This window comes from Dendrobates tinctorius, unplaced genomic scaffold (assembly GCF_039654945.1).
Source record: "Dendrobates tinctorius isolate UK_male_01 unplaced genomic scaffold, ASM3965494v1 ptg000028l, whole genome shotgun sequence".
NCBI lineage: Eukaryota > Metazoa > Chordata > Amphibia > Anura > Dendrobatidae > Dendrobates > Dendrobates tinctorius.
The window spans coordinates 69,800,757-69,826,381 of record NW_027361696.1 but is presented as its reverse complement, the minus strand read 5'-3'; the positions used below and the strand labels follow the sequence as shown (position 1 = coordinate 69,826,381).

The 25,625-nt window shown below is 46.0% G+C and overlaps 1 protein-coding gene across 1 annotated transcript in view; it reads left to right on the top strand.

Annotated features, from left to right (window-relative positions):
• The first annotated feature begins 13,745 nt into the window (after positions 1-13,745).
• The window catches only part of LOC141085522 (transient receptor potential cation channel subfamily M member 4-like), a 174,660-nt gene continuing 162,780 nt past the window's right edge, over positions 13,746-25,625 (top strand). Inside the window, exon 1 of the mRNA XM_073570942.1 lies at positions 13,746-13,817. Coding sequence (XP_073427043.1) covers positions 13,764-13,817 — 54 coding nt within the window. The 5' untranslated portion in view covers positions 13,746-13,763. The remainder of the gene's footprint in view (positions 13,818-25,625) is intronic.

Below are 25,625 nucleotides of genomic sequence, written 5' to 3'. Positions count from 1 at the left end.
GTGGCTGGGACCAATGTAACAAGGCCTACCATAAGTAACACACTACGCCACCATGGACTCAGATCCTGCAGTGCCAGACGTGTCCCACTGCTTAAGCCTGTACATGTCCGGGCCCGTCTGAAGTTTGCTAGAGAGCATTTGGATGATCCAGAGGAGTTTTGGGAGAATGTCCTATGGTCTGATGAAACCAAATTGGAACTGTTTGGTAGAAACACAACTTGTCGTGTTTGGAGGAAAAAGAATACTGAGTTGCATCCATCAAACACCATAGCTACTGTAAAGCATGGTGGTGGAAACATCATGCTTTGGGGCTGTTTCTCTGCAAAGGGGCCAGGACGACTGATCCGGGTACATGAAAGAATGAATGGGGCCATGTATCGTGAGATTTTGAGTGCAAACCTCCTTCCATCAGCAAGGGCATTGAAGATGAAACGTGGCTGGGTCTTTCAACATGACAATGATCCAAAGCACACCGCCAGGGCAACGAAGGAGTGGCTTCGTAAGAAGCATTTCAAGGTCCTGGAGTGGCCTAGCCAGTCTCCAGATCTCAACCCTATAGAAAACCTTTGGAGGGAGTTGAAAGTCCATGTTGCCAAGCGAAAAGCCAAAAACATCACTGCTCTAGAGGAGATCTGCATGGAGGAATGGGCCAACATACCAACAACAGTGTGTGGCAACCTTGTGAAGACTTACAGAAAACGTTTGACCTCTGTCATTGCCAACAAAGGATATATCACAAAGTATTGAGATGAAATTTTGTTTCTGACCAAATACTTATTTTCCACCATAATATGCAAATAAAATGAAAAAAAAACAGACAATGTGATTTTCTGGATTTTTTTTTCTCAGTTTGTCTCCCATAGTTGAGGTCTACCTATGATGTAAATTACAGACGCCTCTCATCTTTTTAAGTGGTGGAACTTGCACTATTGCTGACTGACTAAATACTTTTTTTCCCCACTGTAGATCTCACTTGCATATATTCTTATATACTGATATACACATGTATATATATATATATAATCACAACTAGCATGAACTTTGTAATCAATTGCTCAGAATGGCCCAGCGACCTCGTCAGCTATCCAGCTCAGACCAGCATTGTCCCGTGGTAGCATTGTCTTGTCATTGTCTTGTGATATATCTGCCAGACATAGGAAAAGAGGAAGCTGGACCAGATGCACCAGCCGATACCAGAGTTTGCTGACATTGCAGTAAGTCATATGATGTTAAATCACCCTCATGCCGGACACTGCCATATATGTACATGTATTCAAACCAGCCAATTAGATAAGAAGTTCAGCCTTATGTTAATTGATTATCCACTCCTTTCTGTACGAAATGATAAAACCATGTATATGCAATAAAACTTTCAGAGTTTGGCTGGAATGAGTTGCTGCTAACAAGGTGGTTAAGCATCTTCCTTCCTTGAGCGCTCAATAAGTCGCTGTGTAATTAGGACAGGCCGCAACACACACAGAGATATATCAATCAAATTTCCATAACAATAGTGCCAGGTGTCAGCTGTGATAATCAGCTGACACCTGGTCGCGATCAGCGGCGCTCACCCTGTGAGCACCGCTGATCGCTATGACATACTATCCCGTCCATGGGCATAGGGTCCCGGGTCCCATGGATGGGATAGTACGTCAGATGTCAGAAAGGGGTTAAGGGGTATTGATGCTACCCCTTTGAAGGAGAATAAACCCCAGTTTTGGACTCAGGTGATAATGCGGGTAGCTTCAGACCACCAAGAGAATTGTAAATTTTTGGCGTTGCATAATTTACATGACATTATTGTACTGGGTTTTCCTTGGTTGCAGACCCATAATCCTGTTCTGGATTGGAAATCCGTGTCTGTGGTTAGTTGGGGTTGTCAATGTGTTCTTAGTGACACTCCTGTTTTCTCTACCTCTCCACAGTCTCATGATGTTCCTGACTATTTGGCTGATTTCTCTGATGTATTTAGTGAGAGTAAGTCTGCGTCCTTGCCTCCTCATAGGAGTTATGATTGTGCGATCGAGTTAGTGCCCGGTTGTAAATTTCCCAAGGGTCGGCTTTTCAATTTATCTGTACCTGAACATGATGCTATGTGATCTTAAATCAAAGAGTCATTGGAGAAGGGTCATATCAGACCGTCCTCTTCACCTTTAGGTGCCAGCTATTTCTTTGTGGCCAAGAAAGATGGCTCATTAAGGCCATGTATTAACTATCGTCTCCTTAATAAAATCACTGCTAAATATCAGTATCCGTTACCCCTGATTTCCAATTTATTCTCCAGAGTGAAAGGTGCTAGTTGGTTTACCAAGCTTGACCTTAGGGGGGCGTATAATCTTATTCGCATCAAGCACGGTGATGAATGGAAGACGGCGTTTAATACTCCTGAGGGGCATTTTGAGTACCTAGTGATGCCTTTTGGCTCACTAATGCCCCTTCCGTCTTCCAATCTTTCATGAACGATATTTTCCGGGATTTTATGGACAAGTTTTTGATCATTTATTTGGACGATATTTTGATTTTTTCCAATGATTGGTATTCTCATGTTCGGATTGTATTCCGGATTTTGAGAGAAAATGCTCTGTATGTTAAGGGATCGAAATGTCTTTTTGGCTTACAAAAAATTTCGTTTTTGGGATTCATTTTATCCCCGTCCGCTATTGAAATGGACCTGGTCAAGGTCCAGGCCATTTATAATTGGGTTCAGCCCACTTCCTTGAAGGCTCTCCAGAAATTTTTGGGTTTTGCCAATTTCTACCGTAAATCCATAAGTAATTTTTCTGGTATTGTTAAACCACTGACGGATTTGAACAAGAAGGGCGCTGATGTGGTGAATTGGTCTCCAGATGCAGTCTCGGTGTTTCAGGAGCTTAAGCGGAGATTCACTTTTGCTCCTGTTCTACGGCAACCTGATGTTTCACTCCCATTTCAGGTGGAGATAGATGCTTCTGAGATTGGTGCAGGAGCTGTTTTGTCTCAACAAGATCCGGTAACCTCTAAGATGAATCTTTGTGCCTTCTTTTCTCGAAAATTTTCCCCATCTGAACGTAATTATGATGTGGGGAATCGGGAATTGTTGGCTATGAAGTGGGCGTTTGAAGAGTGGAGACATTGGTTGGAGGGGGCCAGGCATCAAGTTGTGGTCCTCACCGAGCACAAAAACTTGATCTATCTCGAATCAGTCAAGCGATTGAATCCTAGACAGGCTAGGTGGGCCTTGTTTTTCACGCGTTTTAGTTTTGTGGTCTCCTTTCTTCTGGGCACTAAGAATATTAAGGCGGATGCCCTCTGTAGGAGTTTCATTGCGGATTCTCTTGATGTGACTGACCCTACTACTATTCTAAATGAGAGTGTGGTCTTTTCTGCTATTTCACCCAATTTGAGACTTGCCCTGGAGGAATTTCAGGAGGACAAACCTGAACGATGCCCTATGGGGAATTGTATGTCCCTGACCAGTGGAGGAGAAGAGTAATATCTGAAATTCATTGCTCCGCGTTAGCTGGTCATCCTGGTATTTTTGGTACAAGAGATTTGGTGAGACGGTCTTTTTGGTGGCCTGCTTTATCTCGTGATGTCAGGAATTTTGTGCAGTCATGTGGGACCACAAAATTTGTTGTACAATTGCTCCTGAATACGCTGATACCCCATATGTGGGGGTAAACCAGCACACGGCAGAGCTCGCAAGGGATGGAGCGCAGTTTGACTTTTTCAACACAGAATTGGCTGGAATTCAGATTGGATGCCATGTTGGGTTCGGAGAGCCCTTAATGTGCCTAAACAGTGGAAACCTCCAACAAGTGACCCCATTTTGGAAACTAGATCCATTAAGGAACTTATCTAGATGTGTGGTGAGCACTTTGAACCTTCAAGTGCTTCACAGACGTTTATAACGTAGAGAAAATAAAAAATCCATTTTTTTCCACAAAAATGATCTTTTCGCCCCTAAAATTTTTATTTTTACAAGGGTAACAGGAGAAATCATACCCCCACAGTTGTTGTGCGATTTGTCCTGAGTACGCCGATACCCCATATGTGGGGGAGGGGGAACCACTGTTTGGGTGCATGGGAGAGCTCGGAAGGGAAGGAGTGCCATTTTGGAATGCAGACTTTGATGGAATGGTCTGCGGGCGTCATGTTGCGTTTGCAGAGCCCCTGATGGGCCTAAACAGTGGAAAAACCCCACAAGTGACCCCATTTTGGAAATTAGGCCCCCTAAGGAACTTATCTAAAGTAGATGTGTGGTGAGCACTTTGAACCCCCAAGCGCTTCACAGAAGTTTATAAACGCAGAGCTGTAAAAATAAAGTCTTTTTTATTTCCACAAAAGTGATATTTTAGACCCAATTTTTAGACCCCCAAAGTTGGTAAATAGTGGAAACCCCTCAATTCTTGCTCCAACCCTAACCCCAACACACCCCTAACCCTAATCCCAACCCTAACCTTAATCCCAACCCTAATCCCTAATCCTAATTCTAATCCTAATCCTAGTTTGCCCTAACCCTAATTCTTACCCGAGCCCTAACCCTAGCCCTAACCCTAGCCCTAACCCTAACCCTAGTCCAACCCTAAACCTAGCCGAACCCTAACCCTAACCCTAGCCCTAATGGAAAACTGAAAAAAAATATTTTCTTTATTTCGTTACGTTGGCCTAACTAAGGGAGTGATAAACAGGGGATTATGTACTATTTTGTTTATTTTGATCACGATGATAATTTATCATCGTGATCAAAATGAATGAATGGAATCTGCCAGCCGGAGCCTGCAGATTCCCGGCGGGCGCACTGCGCATGCGCCCGCCATTTTCTCCAGATCCAAGATGGCGGCGCTCACCGGAGGACGTCGGCGGGACGCAGGACCACCGGGAGGGGACAGAGGAGCACGGAGAGGTACCAGGGGGGGAAATCGGGGACCCTCTTTCTCTCTCCTCTGATGTGCGATCACATCAGAGGAAAGAGAAATTTAATGCACAATCGCGTCTTTTTTTTGCGGTCGCCGTTATAGGGTTAATAACTGCGTTTGCAAAAGCGGGGGTCGGTAAAAACTGACCGATTCATGTTCTCTGGGGTCTCGGCTACCCCCGGCAGCCGAGACCACGGAGAAAATCCGACACTGGGGGGCGCTATTCACTTTCTCCACAGTGCCGTGAATTAGCGGCGCTGTTGTTTTAGTACAGTTAAATACCGCCGTTAAAAGGCGTATCGGCGGTCGCTAAGGGGTTGATTCCCCTGTTTTCTCCCTGCGAGGAGATTCTGACCCCTGTAAATAAACCCTTTAACTCTTGGTCTGTCTCTGTTCCATGGTGACATACTCAGCACCTGCACATTATTACACTTCCATAACACCTCAGCAGTGCCACAGGCGATCACCTCCATGCCATACCGCATTGATGCAGTAATTGATGCAAAAGGAGCCCCGGCCAGGTATTGAGCGCATTTACTGAACCTACATTTCAATAGGCCAACATTTTGGAGTCTAAAATCATTTTTCAAGCTGGTGTTATAAAGTATTCTAATTTACTGAGATAATGACTTTTGGGTTTTCATTGGCTGTAAGCCATAATCATCAACATTAACAGAAATAAACACGTGAAATAGATCACTCTGTAGTGACTGTATATAATATATTAGTTTCACTTTTGTATTGAAGAACTGAAATAAATTAACTTTTTGATGATATTCTAATTTTGTCAGACACACCTGGAGGAGCACTATGGAGGAGCATGGCTGATCCGGAAGGTGAGTATGTTTTATTTTTCTCACCTCCCCAGGACTAATGATAAAAGGGATTTCCAGTAGTGGAAAACTCCTTTAATAAGCTATATTTCCCCTCTCCAGTCCATGCTTAATGCAGCAGTCAGGGTCATCCATCTGGCTAATCGGTACTCGGACGTGTCCGCTCTTCGCCAGTCCTTACATTGGCTGCCCATTCATTATACGATCTAATTCAAAGTACTTGTTCTCACCCACAAAGCTCCCCACAGTGCGGCACCTGCCTACATCTCCTCCCTCATTTCTGTCTATCAGCCTAACCGACCGCTGCACTCTGCAAACGACTTTCAACTAACCTCTGTACTAATCCGTACCTCCCACTCTTGACTCCAAGATTTGTCCCGCGCTGCACCAATCCTCTGGAATGCTCTACCCCAAGATATAGGACTATCCACAATTTGCATAGTTTTAGGCGCTCCCTCAAAATACATTTGTTCAGAGCGGCCTATCACGTTCACTGATCAAAGTCATTCTATGTGTAAGTGTGCGTGTGTAGCCCATTCACTATCTCCATCTATCCCTCACTCACTCAAGATGGCTGAACCATCATTGTAAACACACCATTGTAAATACACACCTGTACTTTGCATTTCTCCTACCTCATTGTAGATTGTAAGCTCTCATGCGCAGGGTCGCCTTATTTTGCTTTAATTATTGTATTGTTAATGTTGTTACTTATCACTGTTGTGTTTTGAAACTATTAAACTGTAAAGCGCTGCGGAATATGTTGGTGCTATATAAATAAAGATTATTATTACGGTATTATCATTACTGTAATGTATACTAATTCAGCTAAATGGCTGCAGATTATGTCTTATATTGAATGTCACCAATTCAGGTTGATTCCTTGTACCTTTGCACCCTACACAGACTGCGCGTCCATTAGATAATAGTGAGTGCAATCTTCGGGTGTGTCCTGCTGTTTTACCCAGTTTATAAAGGTCGTGTCACCTCTGAGCTTAATTGCGACATCATTAAAATCGTAGTTGTAAAATCGTGTATTGGAAAATAGATAGTATTCTTATCATAGGCGCCGTAATATGCAGCTTTGGCTACTGGCTAGTGTATGCCTTAAAGGGGTTGTGCCTAAATATTGTGGTTTGCTTCAAATTGATCGTTACTGTGTGACATTTCATGGCGTGGCAGAGTTGAAGCGAGTGCACTAAAGATTTGGTGCAAATGCTACAATTTTTAGTAAATACGGGCCACTGTGTTTCATCAACTATGACACCGTTATTGAATATAAATAATTAAAACTCTACCCCAGACATTTTTTTATTTTAGCGATGTAATGGTGCCACTAACGGAAGGTAGGCACCTAGTTTTATACAAACCAACGGCAGTCTTCAGCTCTTCCCAGTGCCACTCTGGTCCCACTCCACTATTCTGTGACTCCAGCTTCTGACAGAACGGAAATCAGAGGCACCGGCCAAAAGCTCCCAATGCAAGTATATGAGAATCTCTTCCTGGCTCTCATAGACTTATATGGAGTTGTGATTTATGGATCATCCAGCAAACACTGGAGTCACCCGGCGTGTGAAAACAATGGGTGCATCCGATAATCAGATCATACTAGTCTATGGGTGCGAGTGAAACATCGGACTGCACTCAGATGTCTTCCAAGTGCAGTCCAACTATCGCGGAAACAATCAAGGTGGAGAAATTACAATCTCCTAGTGCTTCTCTGCAACAAATGACAAGAGACTAAACTAGTAGCTGTCTTTTTTTTTGCATTGGCCAAAGTTACGAGGTTACGTATCCCCACCATCCCCACAGTTTTAAACGTGCCCTAAAAATGCATTTGTTCAGACTGGCCTACCGCCTCAATGCATTTACCTAATTATCCCTGTGTGGCCCATTCAAATTTTTTTTTACCATATTCAGGTTCCTCGTATCATGTTCTCACATGCTTTATGTATTTAATAGCCCCCTGTATCTGTACTGTTATATATTTAGGCTGTTAACTGGTGCATGCAGCAACAGGAACACCCGATTCTTACACTATGGCTGGTCCGAACAATAAAAGCAATTGTTACCACCCACCTTTCGTGTCTCCTCTTTTTCCTCATAGATTGTAAGCTTGCGAGCAGGACCCTCATTCCTCTTGGTGTCTGTTTTGATCTATGTGTTTATGGTTATGTTGTAATGTCTATTGTCTGTACAAAAGCTGCAGAGACACCATCACGTGTTTCTCAACGCAAGCAATGACCAGCCAGGTCTTTGTCCGGGAAGGAACAACCACGGGAAGGGCAGTCTCCAATGAAGGAAACCACCTATGCCAAAACATGGTATCCATCCACATACAGCTGTTTCGGGGTATTGCCCCTCATCAGTGTGGAGTAGGAAACTGGCTGGTAGGAGCAATGCCTAGTAAAAAGACTATGAAGAGGAGGATGAATGAACTCATGGAGATCAACATCCGACACTGCGGAGACACCATCACGTGTTACTCAACGCAGTGATTCTAGAGCACTGCCCCCATCCCTTATGGGAAATATGCAAAACATGCAAAACAGAAGCTGCGGAGACACCATCACGTGTTTCTCAACGCAAGCAATGACCAGTCTTTTTACTAGGCATTGCTCCTACCAGCCAGTTTCCTACTCCACACTGATGAGGGGCAATACCCCGAAACAGCTGTATGTGGATGGATACCATGTTTTGGCATAGGTGGTTTCCTTCATTGGAGACTGCCCTTCCCGTGGTTGTTCCTTCCCGGACAAAGACCTGGCTGGTCATTGCTTGCGTTGAGAAACACGTGATGGTGTCTCCGCAGCTTCTGTTTTGCATGTTTTGCATATTTCCCATAAGGGATGGGGGCAGTGCTCTAGAATCACTGCGTTGAGTAACACGTGATGGTGTCTCCGCAGTGTCGGATGTTGATCTCCATGAGTTCATTCATCCTCCTCTTCATAGTCTTTTTACTAGGCATTGCTCCTACCAGCCAGTTTCCTACTCCACACTGATGAGGGGCAATACCCCGAAACAGTTGTATGTGGATGGATACCATGTTTTGGCATAGGTGGTTTCCTTCATTGGAGACTGCCCTTCCCGTGGTTGTTCCTTCCCGGACAAAGACCTGGCTGGTCATTGCTTGCGTTGAAAAACACGTGATGGTGTCTCCGCAGCTTCTGTTTTGCATGTTTTGCATATTTCCCATAAGGGATGGGGGCAGTGCTCTAGAATCACTGCGTTGAGTAACACGTGATGGTGTCTCCGCAGTGTCGGATGTTGATCTCCATGAGTTCATTCATCCTCCTCTTCATAGTCTTTTTACTAGGCATTGCTCCTACCAGCCAGTTTCCTACTCCACACTGATGAGGGGCAATACCCCGAAACAGCTGTATGTGGATACCATGTTTTGGCATAGGTGGTTTCCTTCATTGGAGACTGCCCTTCCCGTGGTTGTTCCTTCCCGGACAAAGACCTGGCTGGTCATTGCTTGCGTTGAGAAACACGTGATGGTGTCTCCGCAGCTTCTGTTTTGCATGTTTTGCATATTTCCCATAAGGGATGGGGGCAGTGCTCTAGAATCACTGCGTTGAGTAACACGTGATGGTGTCTCCGCAGTGTCGGATGTTGATCTCCATGAGTTCATTCATCCTCCTCTTCATAGTCTTTTTACTAGGCATTGCTCCTACCAGCCAGTTTCCTACTCCACACTGATGAGGGGCAATACCCCGAAACAGCTGTATGTGGATGGATACCATGTTTTGGCATAGGTGGTTTCCTTCATTGGAGACTGCCCTTCGCGTGGTTGTTCCTTCCCGGACAAAGACCTGGCTGGTCATTGCTTGCGTTGAGAAACACATGATGGTGTCTCCGCAGCTTCTATTTTGCATGTTTTGCATATTTCCCATAAGGGATGGGGGCAGTGCTCTAGAATCACTGCGTTGAGTAACACGTGATGGTGTCTCCGCAGTGTCGGATGTTGATCTCCATGAGTTCATTCATCCTCCTCTTCATAGTCTTTTTACTAGGCATTGCTCCTACCAGCCAGTTTCCTACTCCACACTGATGAGGGGCAATACCCCGAAACAGCTGTCTGTGGATGGATACCATGTTTTGGCATAGGTGGTTTCCTTCATTGGAGACTGCCCTTCCCGTGGTTGTTCCTTCCCGGACAAAGACCTGGCTGGTCATTGCTTGCGTTGAGAAACACGTGATGGTGTCTCCGCAGCTTCTGTTTTGCATGTTTTGCATATTTCCCATAAGGGATGGGGGCAGTGCTCTAGAATCACTGCGTTGAGTAACACGTGATGGTGTCTCCGCAGTGTCGGATGTTGATCTCCATGAGTTCATTCATCCTCCTCTTTATTGTCTGTACAAGTCCCCTCTATAATGTAAAGTGCTGCGGAATATGTCAGCGCTATAGAAATAAAATTATTATTATTATTACGCAGATGAGAAGGTTGTGAAATTGACCAGTTGGACAGTCTTATTTTGGTGAATGATCCACTATCACAATACGACACACATAACACTATCGTTGTCTGCGTAGAACCACGGATGCGATGGGTCTTGGTCATTTCTTACAACTGCTCTGATAAAAAGAAAGCCAAGTTCTGTTTGATTGCGAAAACAGTTCTGATGAAATAGGCCTGACAATCGTCATCCAAGAGGCTGTTTTTTCTGGGGTTTTTTGCAGCTCACCCTGTAGGAGATCCTCATATTAGCTGACCTTGATCACCGTTGGCTCCTCTCCTGCCTACGGCGTAATGAGCACGTTGTGCTGTGAGAGTAGCAGAGGAATTATTACGCTCTCTACATAGTATTTGACGAAAGTCATCATGAGAGCTTTGTTCACTGGTTGGGTATGGAAAGAACTGGAAAGTATACAGTACACGTAGCATCAAGCCAACACAAGACACATGATGTGGTATTAGTCGGTGGACAATGGATGAGAAGACCCCACACAACAATAGTCCCAGGAGGCTTTACTGTTCACATGACACAGGTCTCATGGTGGCACTCATCTTTTCTTCTCCAGATAAAATTGGGCTTCATCAGAGACAATAACTTTTCTCCAGTCCTCTGCAGAGTAATCGCTGTAATTCCTGGGATTTGTGGTTCTGTCAATGTAGGCATCACGAGACGCTGAGCCCAGTGATTGAATGCAGCACTATTGACGTGACATCACCGCTTGTTAGACCTGCTGGTCATCGTTAGGACACTGGCTGTCGTAGCAGCCCATCTGCACCCTGTGATCCCGTCACAGGAGGGCCAATGGGCAGCGGCGTAACTAGAGTCCGATGGTCCACAGTGCAAAATTTGGACCAGAGCCCCTTGCGTTAATAATGCCCAACATCCTTCCAGTAAGAACATTCCCCATCATGGGCCCCTTCTAGTAATCAAGCAACATCCTGGCCCGCTTGTCTTAAAATGTCCCCCATCCTGGTCCTCTTTCAGCAATAATGTTCCCAATCCTAGGACCCTTGTGGTAACAATGTCCAACATCCTGTTCCCTTTACAGTAAGAATGTTTCTGAATCTAGGCCCCTCCTAGTAATAATGTTCAAAATCCTGGGCCCCTTTCAGTAATAATGTCCCCCATCCTGGCACACTTTCAGTAATAATGTCCCCAATCCTGGGCTTCTTGCCATAATAATGTACAACATCCTGGGACCCTTCCTGGTATAAAGTGCGTATTCTGAGCCCCTTCATAGTATAATGTTCCCCATGCTGGTGTAATGTCTCTATTCTGGCTTATTCCAGTAATAATGTCCCCCATCCTGGGTCCTTTTCTGGTATAATGTTCCCCACCCTAGGTTCCTTTCTGGTATAATGCCCCATCCTGGTGTAATGTCTCCATCCTAGCTTCTTCCAGTAATATATATATCCCATCCTGGGCACCTTCCAGTAATATTTTTCCACCATCATGGGTTCTTTTCTGGTATAATGTCCTCGACTGTAAGTTCGTTCCTGGTATAATGTCCCCCATCCTGGTATAATGTTTCCATCTTGGCTTCTTCCAGTAATATATGTCTCCCATCCTGGGCCCGTTCCAGTAATAATGTCCCCTATCCTGGGCCCCTTTCAGTAATAATGTCCCCCATCCTGGGCTACTTGCCATAATAATGTACAACATCCTGGCACCATTCCTGGTATAAAGTGACTATACTGAGCACCTTCCTGGTATAATGTCCCTCATCCTGGTGTAATGTCTCTATCCTGGCTTCTTCCAGTAATAATTTCCACCATCCTGGGTCCTTTTCTGGTATAATGTCCCCGATCCTGATGTAATGTTTCCATCCTGACGTCTTCCAGTAATATATGTCTCCCATTCTAGGCCCATTTCAATAATAATGTTCCTTATAGAGATGCTCGACTTTGCCTTTTTTAGGGTCGAGTCAGGTTTCATAAAACCCGACTTTCTCAAAAGTCGAGTCGAACGAAATCGGCCGACTATCGGGAAAAGTCGAAGGTCCGACTGAAACATGAAACCCAATGCAAGTCAATGGGGAAGCAAAGTCGGCAGGGAGTGGAGGACAGTAAACACACCTACATGCCGGACCACTTTTTTAAAGTGCGCAAAATCTCTCTCTCGACGCTGCACATGTCATCTCGTTGCCCACAGTGTACGTCCTTGCTCAGTGGCTGAAAAAACTCACGTGCAAGTATTCTGGGAAATCCGACTTTGGCGCTCGTTTTGCCGACCGCGTTGCTGACTTCACGCTGTGGTCGAGTTTCGATCGGCGAAACATGACTTTGCCATAAGTCGGCGACTTATGAATCTGGCTGACCTGTTTCGCTCAACTCTAGTTCCTTATCCTAGGTCCTTTTCTAGGGTATAATGGGTATAATGTACCCCACCCTAGGTTTGTTCCTAGTATAATGTCCCCCACCCTAGGTTCCTTCCTGATATAATGTTCCCCACCCTAGGTTCATTCCTTGTATAATGTCCAACATCCTAGGTTCCTTCCTGGTATAATGTCCCTCACCCTAGGTACCTTACTGGTATAATGTTCCCCACCCTAGGTACTGTCCTGGTATAATGTACCCCATCCTGACGTAATGTTCCCCATCCAGTAATAATGTTCCCCCACCTGGATGAGACCCATCCTGTAATAATGTTCCCCCACCTGGATGAGACCCATCCTGTAATAATGTTCCAAGTTTTGCTGCTGTTCTCTGACACATTTAAAAACAAAGCAAAAAAACATTCTATTCGCCTTCCCTGGCTCCATGATGCGCATCGTCCTCTTGTGCAGCAGCTGCAGAAGCTGCCATCTGACGTCACCGTGCCTCCTATGGGTGACACATGAAGTCACCGCCATGTGTCCCCTGTTACTTGGCACACCGCCGTCAGCTGCAGGCCTCTGATTAGCCTGCGGTGTCTATTGCAGTGCAATACATTTGAGATGACTGTTCAGTAAAAGAAGCGCTGGCATCAATGGGCGCCACTCCCTCATGGGCCTGGGTTACTCCACTGCCATTGAGGGTGATAGAGGGAGAACAAGAATTTGTGTTTATAATTTGTCACGATTTTCTTCATGTTCTTGAACCAATAGAAATATTCCAGAGAACATGGATTAATTTCCTGCTAGGCTCTTAACTATTTTTCTGACAAACTTTACGGAGTGGGGAGAGGCTCCTGCTGCAGTCAGTCATTAATGAACAAGGCCAGAAATGAGGAGTTACACAGTTTTTATTTACTTCCATGAATGGTCTGTGTAAAAAACTATGCTGTGGCCTCTGTTTATCGGAGTGGGAACCACGATTCATCACTGCCTTTTGATGTAACACAATCCATGTTATTAAAATGGTGCAATGTCTCTAATTACTATCAATTATCTGTACCTTCCTAGTGTACTAGTTGCCGCAGGAGAACGTTGTGATTTATGTCTGGATGAGATTGCATGTAGGAAAAATAGGATGTGCTTTACATTCCCTTATGATTGGTCCAATATCGATCCTCCCTGATTTCTACTTTAAAAAAATAGGACGCACACATGTACATGACATATAACTCATCCATCAGGTGCACAGAAGAATGCAAGATGTACAAAGTCTTCATTGGACACCATGCGTTTATTAACAATTTATACGGAAAGGTAGGAACTGATTTAAAGTAACCTTTTTAGATAAAGTTTTATTAATAAACAGGAAAGCTTAGTTGTAGATGGAGCAGAACTTGAACGTCTGATGAAAAGTTTGGGCAAGAATATGGTGCCCCATAGATGTACTGTCATGCATCCATAATACTGAACTGCAGGTGCTATATTTGCTCTCATATAGAGTAATTCCATAAAGGGGTTGTGCTATCAGGAGACGACATATTGTTGAAGGTTTTTGTGGTATTTTTTTTTAAAATTTTGATGTTTTTTTCAAATTCCGTTACTATCTATAGGAAAAAGAACTAATCAGAAATCTTGCAATTTTTACATAGGCCATTAAGCCTAATCTTAGACACTATATGTCCTATACAGAAAACTTTCCAGTAGTCTCATTATCATTACAGACAGGATTAAAATGTAAACACCCACAATAGGTGTGGTCACAGCTAACCTTCTCCCACTACTGTACAATGACTGATAACATCAAAATACACTGTAGATAGAACAGAATCCACCATTCACAATAGGTGATGTTACAGCTCACCTCCTCCTCCTGTCTTATAACTGATAACACCTCTATATACAGTAGATACAGGATCCACCATTCACAATAGGTGATGTTACAGCTCACCTCCTCCTCCTGTATAATAAATGATAACACCTCTATATACAGTAGATAACACAGGATCCACCATTCACAATAGGTGATGTCACAGCTCACCTCCTTCTCCTATATAACTGATAACACCTCTATATACAGTAGATAACACAGGATCCACCATTAACAATAGGTGATGTCACAGCTCAACTCCTCCTCCTGTATAATAAATGATAACACCTCTATATACAGTAGATAACACAGGATCCACCATTCACAATAGGTGATGTTACAGCTCACCTCCTTCTCCTATATAACTGATAACACCTCTATATACAGTAAGTAACACAGGATCCACCTTTCCCAATAGGTGATGTCACATTTCCCCTCCTCCTGTATAATAACTGATAACACCTCTATATACAGTAGATAACACAGGATCCACCATTCACAATAGGTGATGTCACAGTTCACTTCCTCCTTCTCCTGTACAATGACTGATAACACATCTATATATAGTAGATAACACAGGATCCACCAGTCACAATGGGTGATGTCACAGGTCACCTCCTCCTCCTGTATAATAACTGATAACACCTCTATATAGAGGAGATAACACAGGATCCACCATTCACAATAGGTGATGTCACAGCTCATCTCCTCCTCCTGTGCAACAACTGATAACACCTCTATATAACACAGGATCCATTCACAATAGGTGATGTCACAGCTCCCCTCCTCCTGTATAATAACTGATAACACCTCTATATACAGTAGATAACACAGGATCCACCATTCACAATAGGTGATGTCACATCTCCCCTCCTCCTGTATAACTGATAACACCTCTATATACAGTAGATAACACAGGATCCACCATTCACAATAGGTGATGTCACAGTTCACTTCCTCCCTCTCCTGTACAATGACTGATAACACATCTATATATAGTAGATAACACAGGATCCACCAGTCACAATGGGTGATGTCACAGGTCACCTCCTCCTCCTGTATAATAACTGACAACACCCCTATATACAGTAGATAACATAGGATCCACCATTCATAATAGGTGACGTCACAGCTCACTTCCTCCTCCTGTACAATGACTGATAACACCTCTATATAACACAGGATCCATTCACAATAGGTGATGTCACAGCTCACCTCCTCCTATATAACTGATAACACCTCTATATACAGTAGATAACACAGGATCCACCATTCACAATAGGTGATGTCACAGCTCACCTCTTCCTCCTGTACAATGACTGATAACACCTCTATATAGAGGAGATAAAACAGGATCTACCATTCACAATAGGTGATGTCACAGCTCACCTCTTCCGCCTGTACAATGACTGATAACACCTCTATATAGAGGAGATAACACAGGATCCACCATTCACAATAGGTGATGTCACAGCTCACCTCTTCCTCCTGTACAATGACTGATAACACCTCTATATAGAGGAGATAGCACAGGATCCACCATTCACAATAGGTGATGTCACAGCTCACCTCCTCCTGTACAATGACTGATCACTATTTGCTATGGTTGGCATGTGACAGGCAGGCACATTATGTATCAGTTTTGGCTTTGTGTCGTTACATGTTGATTCTTTAGGCTGTGTACCCACGTAAGCATTTTTTTTTTTGCCTTTTTTAAGCATTTTTACCGGCAAAAGCGCTTAAAAAACACTTACAAGAAGCATCCCATTCATTTTAATGAATTACTTTTTGTGCATATTGATGCGTTTTTTTCCGTGAAAAAAACGCATCGTGGTAAAAAACGCAGCATGCTCATTAATTTCACAGAAAAATCCGCATTTCTAACTATATTCTATGAAACTGGGGATGCGCCGGAAAGAAACGCATAAAAATCGGGCAAAAAACGTGCGGGAAAACGTGCGGAAAAAACGCGCGTTTCCTGGGAAGGAGTCCGGTTTTTAGTCAGGAATTTTCTGCTTACGTGGGTACATAGCCTTAATGTTTTTGGCTGACTTTCATTTCCTGTCAAGATCAATCCCCATCATTGTTTACTGTTAGGAATGTAAATAAATACAGCACTAAACAAGAAAGAAACATACTGCAGAATAGATATGACATAGGTCATATCTTTGGGGAAACTCCACAGAAGGGGCAGGCTGAGCCCTCCTTGGTGCCTCCATTCTCAAACTCTGCAGCAGGATGGAGAATCATTGCCCATTGTTGCCTCCTTCTTCCCCAAACTCTAACATTCGTTCTTATATTTATTTCTGGCACCCGAGATTCCCAGCTGCTGGGCTTCTGTATGCCGCACATCATTTGAAGTCACACGGTAACAGCGGTGCCGTCCGCTTTTTATCTTGAGTTTTGTGGCTTATATATTTATGCCCTATTCATACTGTATGTTTGGCTCTCAATAAAGGGCTCAGTGGCCCACCGACACTTTTTGTAGCCGGTCCGTTAGCAAATCTTCCTGCTGCCTCCTCTCTGGCATTTAAAGTAATGTCATACAATGTCCAGTTGATTGTACCAAAAATACAGAACAGCAGAGTGTAGATTTGTTTTTAAAGGCACCTATGAAAATGGTTAAAAAAAAAAAGTATCCAGGAACACGTCTAAAAAACTAAAAATGGTGTCTGATCTGCAGAAGGATCTGAGCAGATTAATATATAATTTTGTAGGAAAGATTTAGCACAGCTTGTATATTATTCATTTACATCACAGCTTTTTTATGTTTAGGAGTCCAGTGGGCGGTCCTATCAGGGAGTGATAGCTGCCTTTCTTTGCACAGTCATACAGAGCAGGCTGTAAATGATCTAATTAATAGGATTCGCTAAACCTAGAAACAGCAGAAGTATTCTAAAAAAGACACGGCTTACAAGGCACCAACTTCTGCCAAAATTTCAAATAAAAAAATTGTCTAAAAATATGACACGTTATTCACCTGTCTTGGCTTCAGTGCTTGGCTCTTCTTTTTCCTTCCTCTATGGCCAGTTTCCTTTGTGCTAGTCCACTCTTGTTACAATGGGTGACTCAGCATATATGGGTCGCCCTCCCAGGGCCGTGGGCTACTCGGTACCGGGCCGGCGTCAGCGGGATGTGTCACAGCAGCGGTGACCCGATCCGTGGCCCTGGGCGCCCAATGTAAACAGGGGAGATTGAATGGTGGAATGAAGTTAATGGAATAGTTCGTGACGCCACCTGTGGTGTTTGGCAAGTGAGATGATGAGCCGATGCTGCATGCAGATCCTCTGGGACTGGTGGTGTGTTGCAGCCAAGATCGTGAAGCTCCCCACAGGTGGAGCTGTAGCCCCAGGGCAGTGTAGATGTCGGGATAGAGGAGAGGCACAAGTGGTGTAGAGGCTGGTACCCAGATGTAGTGGTGCTGGGTGCGTTGGCGCAAGAATAATTGGAGGACACCCGGGCATGTAATTCCAAAGCTTTACTCACAGTCTGTCGTACACACAGGTGCCTGCCTCCGTGCTGTGTCCTCCTGGTCAGGGACTCAGTCAACCTCCAGGCCAGATGGAATGCTCCCTTCCAACGCTCTGCCAACATGTGCCTTTTCTGAACGTCTCCTCTTATAGCGCCTTCAAGTGTGAAGTACTCCCAGTACTGAGTTACACTGGAGTGCCTCCTGACAGATGTTCCCAAGAACTCTACTTGTACGGCAGACAGCTGTAGCCTGCTTCGGGGACTCCTTACTCCTGAGTCCCGGCTCACTATCCAAGTTGCTGTTGTGCCCCCAAGTCTTAGATGGGAGTACTGCATTTACAGCCCACTACTCCACCGGTGTCTGCTGAAGAACCATTAGTGCCCATACAACCTCGGGGACCGGGCCCCGGCCTTGCGCTTAGAACTTCTAGGCAGGGTTCTCTCCTAACCCACGTCCTCTGTTCCCTTTTACTCCTACGTTCCGTACTAGTCTTTCTTCTTATGGAAGATCAGGTTTCGGTTCAATGTCTTTCTCCTTCTTTCCTTTCCCGTGCCAGCAGACCCAGGTCACTGAGATCTGCTGAAGCACCTCCTTCCTCCATCCCTCTCTCAGGGATCTTCTTTCCTCACTCCTCTCTGAGTGACTCTCCGACTGACTCTCCGACTGACCTACTGACTGACTGAAATCCTAAACCTTCCCGCTCTTTTATGTATTCTAACTCCACCCGCCTCCCAGCACGTTTCGTGTTCCAAGCAGCGAGCCACCAAAGATGCTCTGCTACACTCCAAGCAGGGAGCCGCAATGTGGCTTTACTGAACTACTGTGTTGTGTGGGATGCAGGTGTTGGAGCATGGTCAGGAGCCTCCAACTTACCTGGATGGTGAGGCACCACACCTCAGGAGGAGGTGCAGTACCTCTGTGGCGACTGAGCCTCAGGGGCGCCACATATACCTGGTACAACATGCTTTCCAATAGTCAAGCCACACTTCAGGTGCCTGAATATCTACTTAGCTTTTTTTGAGTGTTATCTTTGTGCTCTCTGAACTCTCAGCTCTGCTGTATTAGGCCGGGGTCACACTGCATTATGGCAGTCCGTTAGACCGGCATAACGCGGTGTAACGCAGTCCGTTAACGCTGCCATTAACCCCCATTATCGGGCACATCGTGACGCATGCTGTAAAGCGGCATGAGCTCGCAATGTGCTGTCATTCAGTGACGGAGCCTCGGACGTGGATCGCGTTATGCTATACCGTTAACGCAGCCCGTTAACGCTATGCGTTGAACGGACTGGGTTAACGCAATATGAACCTGGCCTTAAGGTACCTGTCAGCCTTCTTGTCTTTGCTATTCAAATGTGTTGTTAAATTCACCTACAACAAGATGTCTGATTGCCTATTCACCTCAGCCGTTCATGTGTACTATTCATGAATCTTGCATTAAGGTGATAATAATAATCTTTATTTATATAGCGCCAAAATATTTACAGTTTAACAGTTTCAAACACAACAGTCATAAGTAACAATGTTAACAATACAATAATTAAAGCAAAATAAGGCGACCCTGCTCGTGAGAGCTTACAATCTACAATGAGGTGGGGAGACACAAAGTACAGGTGTGTATTTACAATGATTTGCAATGTATTTACAGGTGATGTCCGCATGTTTATCTCTGCTACATATAGTACTTCCATGTCTGCCAGACCACATGGTGTCCTACCTCTCCAGCTCTACTGGTCCTCACTCTTTCATGTTCTGTCCTGCTCCTCTGCATCAACGCCTCTGGTCCATGCTGCTCACTCTGAGTTATGGCTTAGCAAATCCACATCATCAGGTGAGGATATAACACGTTACTCAGGCCATGGATTCCAAAGTTGAAGCAGTATCTACACCTTTGCTGCTGGATACTGAGGATATATCAAAACCAGTTTTGCAACTTTCTCTGAGCCAACAGGAGGTAGTCCCCAAAGTGGAGAGGGTGTCTTGGTGCCAGAGGCTTCCGATTCATTAGGAGTGCTGATAAACACTGTCAATCTGTCTTGGTGATAATGTTTGGCTTTCCACCAAAAATATTTGATTAAAGACTCGCTGTAAGAATCTGACTACTAAATTCATTGGTCCAATCCAAATCTGAGAGCAATTTAATCCGCTGACTTACTGTTTGAAACGTCCATGCAATTTGAAGCGTTACAATACTTTTCATATCTCCATACTTTGTCCTCTAAATTCTACTAAACTGTCAAATTAGTTTCTGCTTTCGCTACTGATCCTGACATGTAGTATGAGATTAACCAAATTCTGGACTGTAAGAAGGTTCATGGGAAACTTTTCTACTTCATACTGGAAGGGATGTATCCCAAAGAAAGTCACTGGCTTCTTAAAAACTACATTAATGCTCCAAATTTACTCAAAAAGTTTTATGTTAAGCATCTTCTTTCTTCTTTGATGGACTCTTCTGGGGGGGTCCCTAAAAGGAAGAGTACTGTTACATACAGTACCTCTCCCTGCTTCAGCGCCAGGCTATACTTCATCCTTTCCACACTACTAATTCCCTCTGCCAATCTGTGTAGTTTTACTAACCCAACATGCACCTCTGATGTCATCATCCAAGGTCTTTTAAGGTGAGCTCAGGCAGCTGCTCACCGCCTGAGTATTCAGGTAGTAGTCCTTTCTGCTACCACATCAAGCCACTCTTTGCATTTGGCTCTTATATGCTTATCTCCTATGTTCTTATCTACTCAGCTACTCCTGAGTGCTACCCAGCCTATAGCTCCTACTTCCAGCTCAGCTCTGCTGGCCCTGGTGCTGTACGCACGTATACACAGGTTCGGAAATGCAGTAATGCAGGGATTGCAGAACAATGCTGTATAACAATATTATTTAACTCTTAACAAAAGGATGAAAATGATCTCCTCGCAGGGAGTTAATAAACAGTAAACAAGGAACAAGGGAAGTAAAGAGTTAACACGACAGTCTGATATTTAAACATCACCCATCGTAGTGTTCTCTGATCCTCGTCCACATACAGTCCGATGGGAGTTGGAGTACCGGCAACGGCCGGCGTGGTGTCCTCAGATGGATCCCAACAAATCACGGTCCAGCTTCTGGCATTAACGGGCGGTCACCGGTTTTGCCCGCTGCGGCCCTAATTCATAAATCTGTGCAGCTGAAGTGGTGATCGCTGCAGGAGTCTCTGTCCAAAACGGGTTCTGCTGCGCGTCTATCAGAAATGGGGAACACACCTCAGGGTACTGCACCTGGCCCCCGCTCCTCAGTGCGAGCACTGCACTCTGCTTAGCCGGGCGCACGGTGCTCTGCACACACACTGTCTCACCGGAGCGTTCTAGCAAGTTCTGCACGGCCATGTGCTTTGCGTTGACTTTCTCGCTGCAGAGCACGCTGCACACATCCCTCTGCTCTCACTGCTGGTGGGAAACAAGACATCTTTCCTGAGCTTCCTGTATGCTGCCTGGCTTAGCCACACCCCTTCTCCCAGGGTCATGGGACATGTCTGGTCCCCCATTCTTTACCCCCGACAACACTGGATGCACCCTCGACAGTTCCAGACCCGTCACGATGCAAATACCCGCAGCCCAGTCTTCCTCCTTACACTCTCACCCTCCTTTAACTCGCCATTCCACGGGTGAGAGTTCCTTCATCAGATGTTCACTCTCTTCCATTTCTTGAATAATTTGCTTCCAAATAAACTAGTCTTGTTCATAATGAACAGGAGGTATTCCAACTGTCGTCCGCTCCGTACGGCATAGTTCAGGTGGTAGAAGACGGGAGCATATCTTGATTTCTGGGCTTTCAGGCCTACGCCCTTCTCTGGGACTGGCGGGCGGTGGACTATCTAAGTATGAGAATGAAGCGAGTGTCTCTTCCTCATCACAGTCAAGAACCATTGGGGTGACCGTTTCGGTGGTGTCTGGCACTCTCTCTCTTTTTTCAGGACCCTGTGACAAGCAAGGATGCAACATGCTAAGGTGGACTATTTTGGATAGGTGCTCCTTCTTCTCGTTCGGGTTGAAGTTCATACACTGGCCCATCAGACCCAACTCGACATTTCACCTGATACAGGGTTTTTTCCAATCGACGTTCCAACTTGCCCCGGGGCCACTTGTCTCGGACCAACCCTCGATCTCCAGCCTTGAGAGCTGTCCCTCGAAGAGGCGTCATTTCATGGTGTTGGAGTTCCTGAAACTTAGTCTGCACCAGCCTGTGAAGAGTCTGCAGCCAATGTCGATGTTCTCGGACCCAGGAAGACACCCCCGTCCATGGGTAGTCTTCTTCTGGATCCAACTCCACCTCTGTATTTTCCCGTCTCTTTCGCCCAAACAGCAGGGTATATGGAGGGAATCCTGTTGTACTGTGCACTCGGTTGTTGTACACCCAGGCCAATTCAGCCACGTACTCAGGCCACAGTATTTTCTGATCTTCCGCCAATGTTCGGTGCATCTGAATCAGCGTCCGATTGAAGCGTTCACAGGCTCCATTCCCCTGAGGATGATAGGACGTCATCCTTGACTTCTCAATCCAGTGCAGATGATGTAACTCCTCCATCTCTCGACCTTGGAAACAAGCGCCTTGGTCAGAATGGATCCTCTTCGGGCAACCTTACACCCAGATGAAGTCTCGGTAGATAGCCTGCGCAGTCGACTCAGCAGTCTGATCCCGAGTTGGAGTCACCACAGTGAACTTGGTAAAGTTGTCAGTCATCACCAGACAATGTTTATACCCAAGATGAGCTGGGCCCACGGTCAAGTAGTCGATCATCAATAACTTTAAGGGGGAAGAAGTCACGATGGTCTGAGTTGGGGTTCTCTGCTCCAGAGGTTTGACTAGTTCACAGCTCTGACAACGTTGACAGGCCTCCTCTACTGCAGTCTTCAATCAGTGGTGATATACCAGCTTCTGTAACCACTGGAACGTCTTCTCCAGACCAAAGTGAGCCCCTCTCTCATGGGCTTCCGTAGCCACTACACGGATCACCTTCTCTGGGAGCGCCACTTGCCAGGTGACCCCCAACTCCCGCACCAACTGGACTCTTCTATGCAGTAAGCCGTCCTCCAACTGGAATCTGTCTTAGAATCTGCAGAGTCCTCGGGGACAGAGCGTCTCTTTCACTCTGGCTGGGAAGTCGCTTCAGAGCCACCCACTGTCTCAACTGGGCAAGTTCCTTATCTTCTTGCTGGAGTTGCTCCCAGTCATCCCAAGATCGTCCCACCACCTGTTCTCCAGACGCCTCTCCAATCTGTTCCTGCGTCGCCACGAACGACCTAGCGAGATCCCGAACACCAGTAATCTCCTCTGCCTATAACTCTTCATCTCAGTCGTGTCCAGGCTGCTGATGGGTCACTCTCGACAGAGCATCAGCATGCGTGTTCTCGGCTCCATCCCGATACGCGATCTTGTAATTGATACTTCGCCATGCGGGCCCCCTATCGTTGTTCCAGGGGCCCCCTATTTTGCATTCTCCAGGTGGGTTAGGGGATTGTTTTCAGTGTGCACCAAGACTTCAGACTCCAATGAATATTCAGCGAACTTTTCGGTCATCGCCCACACTAACGTCAGCAATTCCAGCTAGAAGGAGCTTAAATTGTCTGGGTTCCATTCAGAGTTGTGGAGAGACCGGCTCACATAGGCAATCACTTGTTCCTTCCCTTCCTGCATATGCGATAGCACGGCCCCCAGACCATGTAGACTTCCATCAGTGTGAAGAATGAAGGGCTGTGAGAAGTCCGCATAGGCGAGTATTGGTGCCTCAGTCAGTGCCATCTTCAAGGCTTGGAAAGCTTCTTCCTGGCTACCTCCCCATTGGATAGTCCGATTATTTGAACCCCACGCCACTCTCTTTAATAGTTCCAGCAGTGGATTAGCAATGCGGGTGAAATTCTTCATGAACCTTCAGTAGTACCCAGTAAACCCCATAAAAGCCCAAACGTCTTTCAGTGTCTTCGTGGTGGGCCAGTCCTGTACCGCCGCTATCTTCTCACGTGCAGGTCTCCCTCCTTCAACGGATATGAAGTACCTCAGGTACTCGATTTGCTTACGAGTAAAAGGTGACATTTTTGGGGCATCAGATTAAATTCCTGTATGACTCCATTCTGCAGCATGTGAGCCATCATCTCCTTTACCTATTTGTACATCTGAGGCGGTATCTGCCGATATCGCTCCCGTATTAGGGCAGCACTTCCTGTAGGGATTTCATGGGCTATAGCCGTGGTGCATCCAAAGTCATCTTCATGATGAGTGAAGACCTCTTGGTAGCATTCCAGTACAGCTTCCACCTGTTGTACCTGTTGCAGGGAGAGTCCCGTCAGTTCGGCCCGCATTTGTTCCAGAATTCGACGGCCCTCCTTCAGGCCTCCAGGTGGATGTTCCAGTGTCATCTTGACGGCTAGGGTCCAGGGGTCCCCTTGCATGGCTGCCAATTGTACGGCCTCCGGTTGTATCAGCTCTTCTGGCATTCCCAGCACCTGAGCCACTTCACTCTTAAGGCCCCGTTACATGCTTCAATGTCCCAGCGACCCCACCAATGATCCGACGTGAATGGGATTGCTGGGACATAGTTAGCTGATCGCTGGCGAGCTGTCACATAGACAGACTCACCAGCGATCAGAACCAGCGAGTAAGCTGGTATCCAAGGTAAATAGCTGGTATCTAAGAGCCGTGCGGCTCTTAGATACCCGCTGTTTACCTTGGAAACCAGCTCCCAGCGTCGCTGATCGTTGGTCTCTCGCTGTCACACGCAGCGATGCGCGCTGGCCATCGGGAGATCAACGATCAAGCGACCAGGACGTTCGAGCGCGATCAGCGATACCCGGCAGGGGGGACGGAAACTGATAAATGTCACACACAGCGATGTCGCTGGCAAGATCGCTGAGGCGTCACAAAATCAGCGATCTCGCTGGCGATCTCGCTGTGTGTGTGAGGGGGCCTTTAGGTGAGTGGGTGAGATCTTCCCCCAGATTGACGCACCGCACTGCCACGTTACCATCATGGACTGTGGCTAATGTCCGAGCGACGAGGAGCCCTGAGCGTATCTGATCCATTACGGTTGGCTCGATCTGCACTTCCACCCCTTCGAGAGGCGTACAAGCTCATAATGGCAACGTGAGCACGGTCTGACCAGGCAGTAGAACGAGTTTAGCAGCTGCGGAGACTATCACCTTTCCTAGAACTTTCCCTTTGCTTGACATTTCCTGGGCCTGGGAAACCCGTATCAACTGTTGAAACACCTTTCTCTGGGGGGTGCGTGGGATCCATTGGTCCAGAAAAGCATCTAGTGGCTCGCTGATCAAGAGGGTTCCGAGTTCCTTCAGCACATTCATCCCCATAGTCACCGCAGGACCATTGCCAGTGTCTCCGCCGACTAACACGACTCCTTTCTGGCCCACATCTTTGCCGCACACCGTAATCTGCATCTAGACCACCCCTGCGACCGGGATGGGCAACTGATCCATCAGCTTGATTACTGGGCCCCATTCTGGCTGCGTCACCTCCGGAATATAACGTCTGAAAAACGCTTCCGGTATGATGGTTACCAGCGATCCAGTATCGACTAAACAGTGAATGGCTCGTCCATTCATCTCAGCCCATACTAGGGGACTCATAGAAATTAAACTTTCGGGACTGCCTTCTCTCCTCCTTGGCCTATCAGGCTCCGGGTGGCATCCCCCAGCCACGGAGCCCACTAGTTTAACGGCTGCCGAGCTAGGGGCCGCCCCCATCTCGCGCACCCTCAGGCATAGTGTCCGGTGTCCCGCACTTGAAACAAGTCGGAT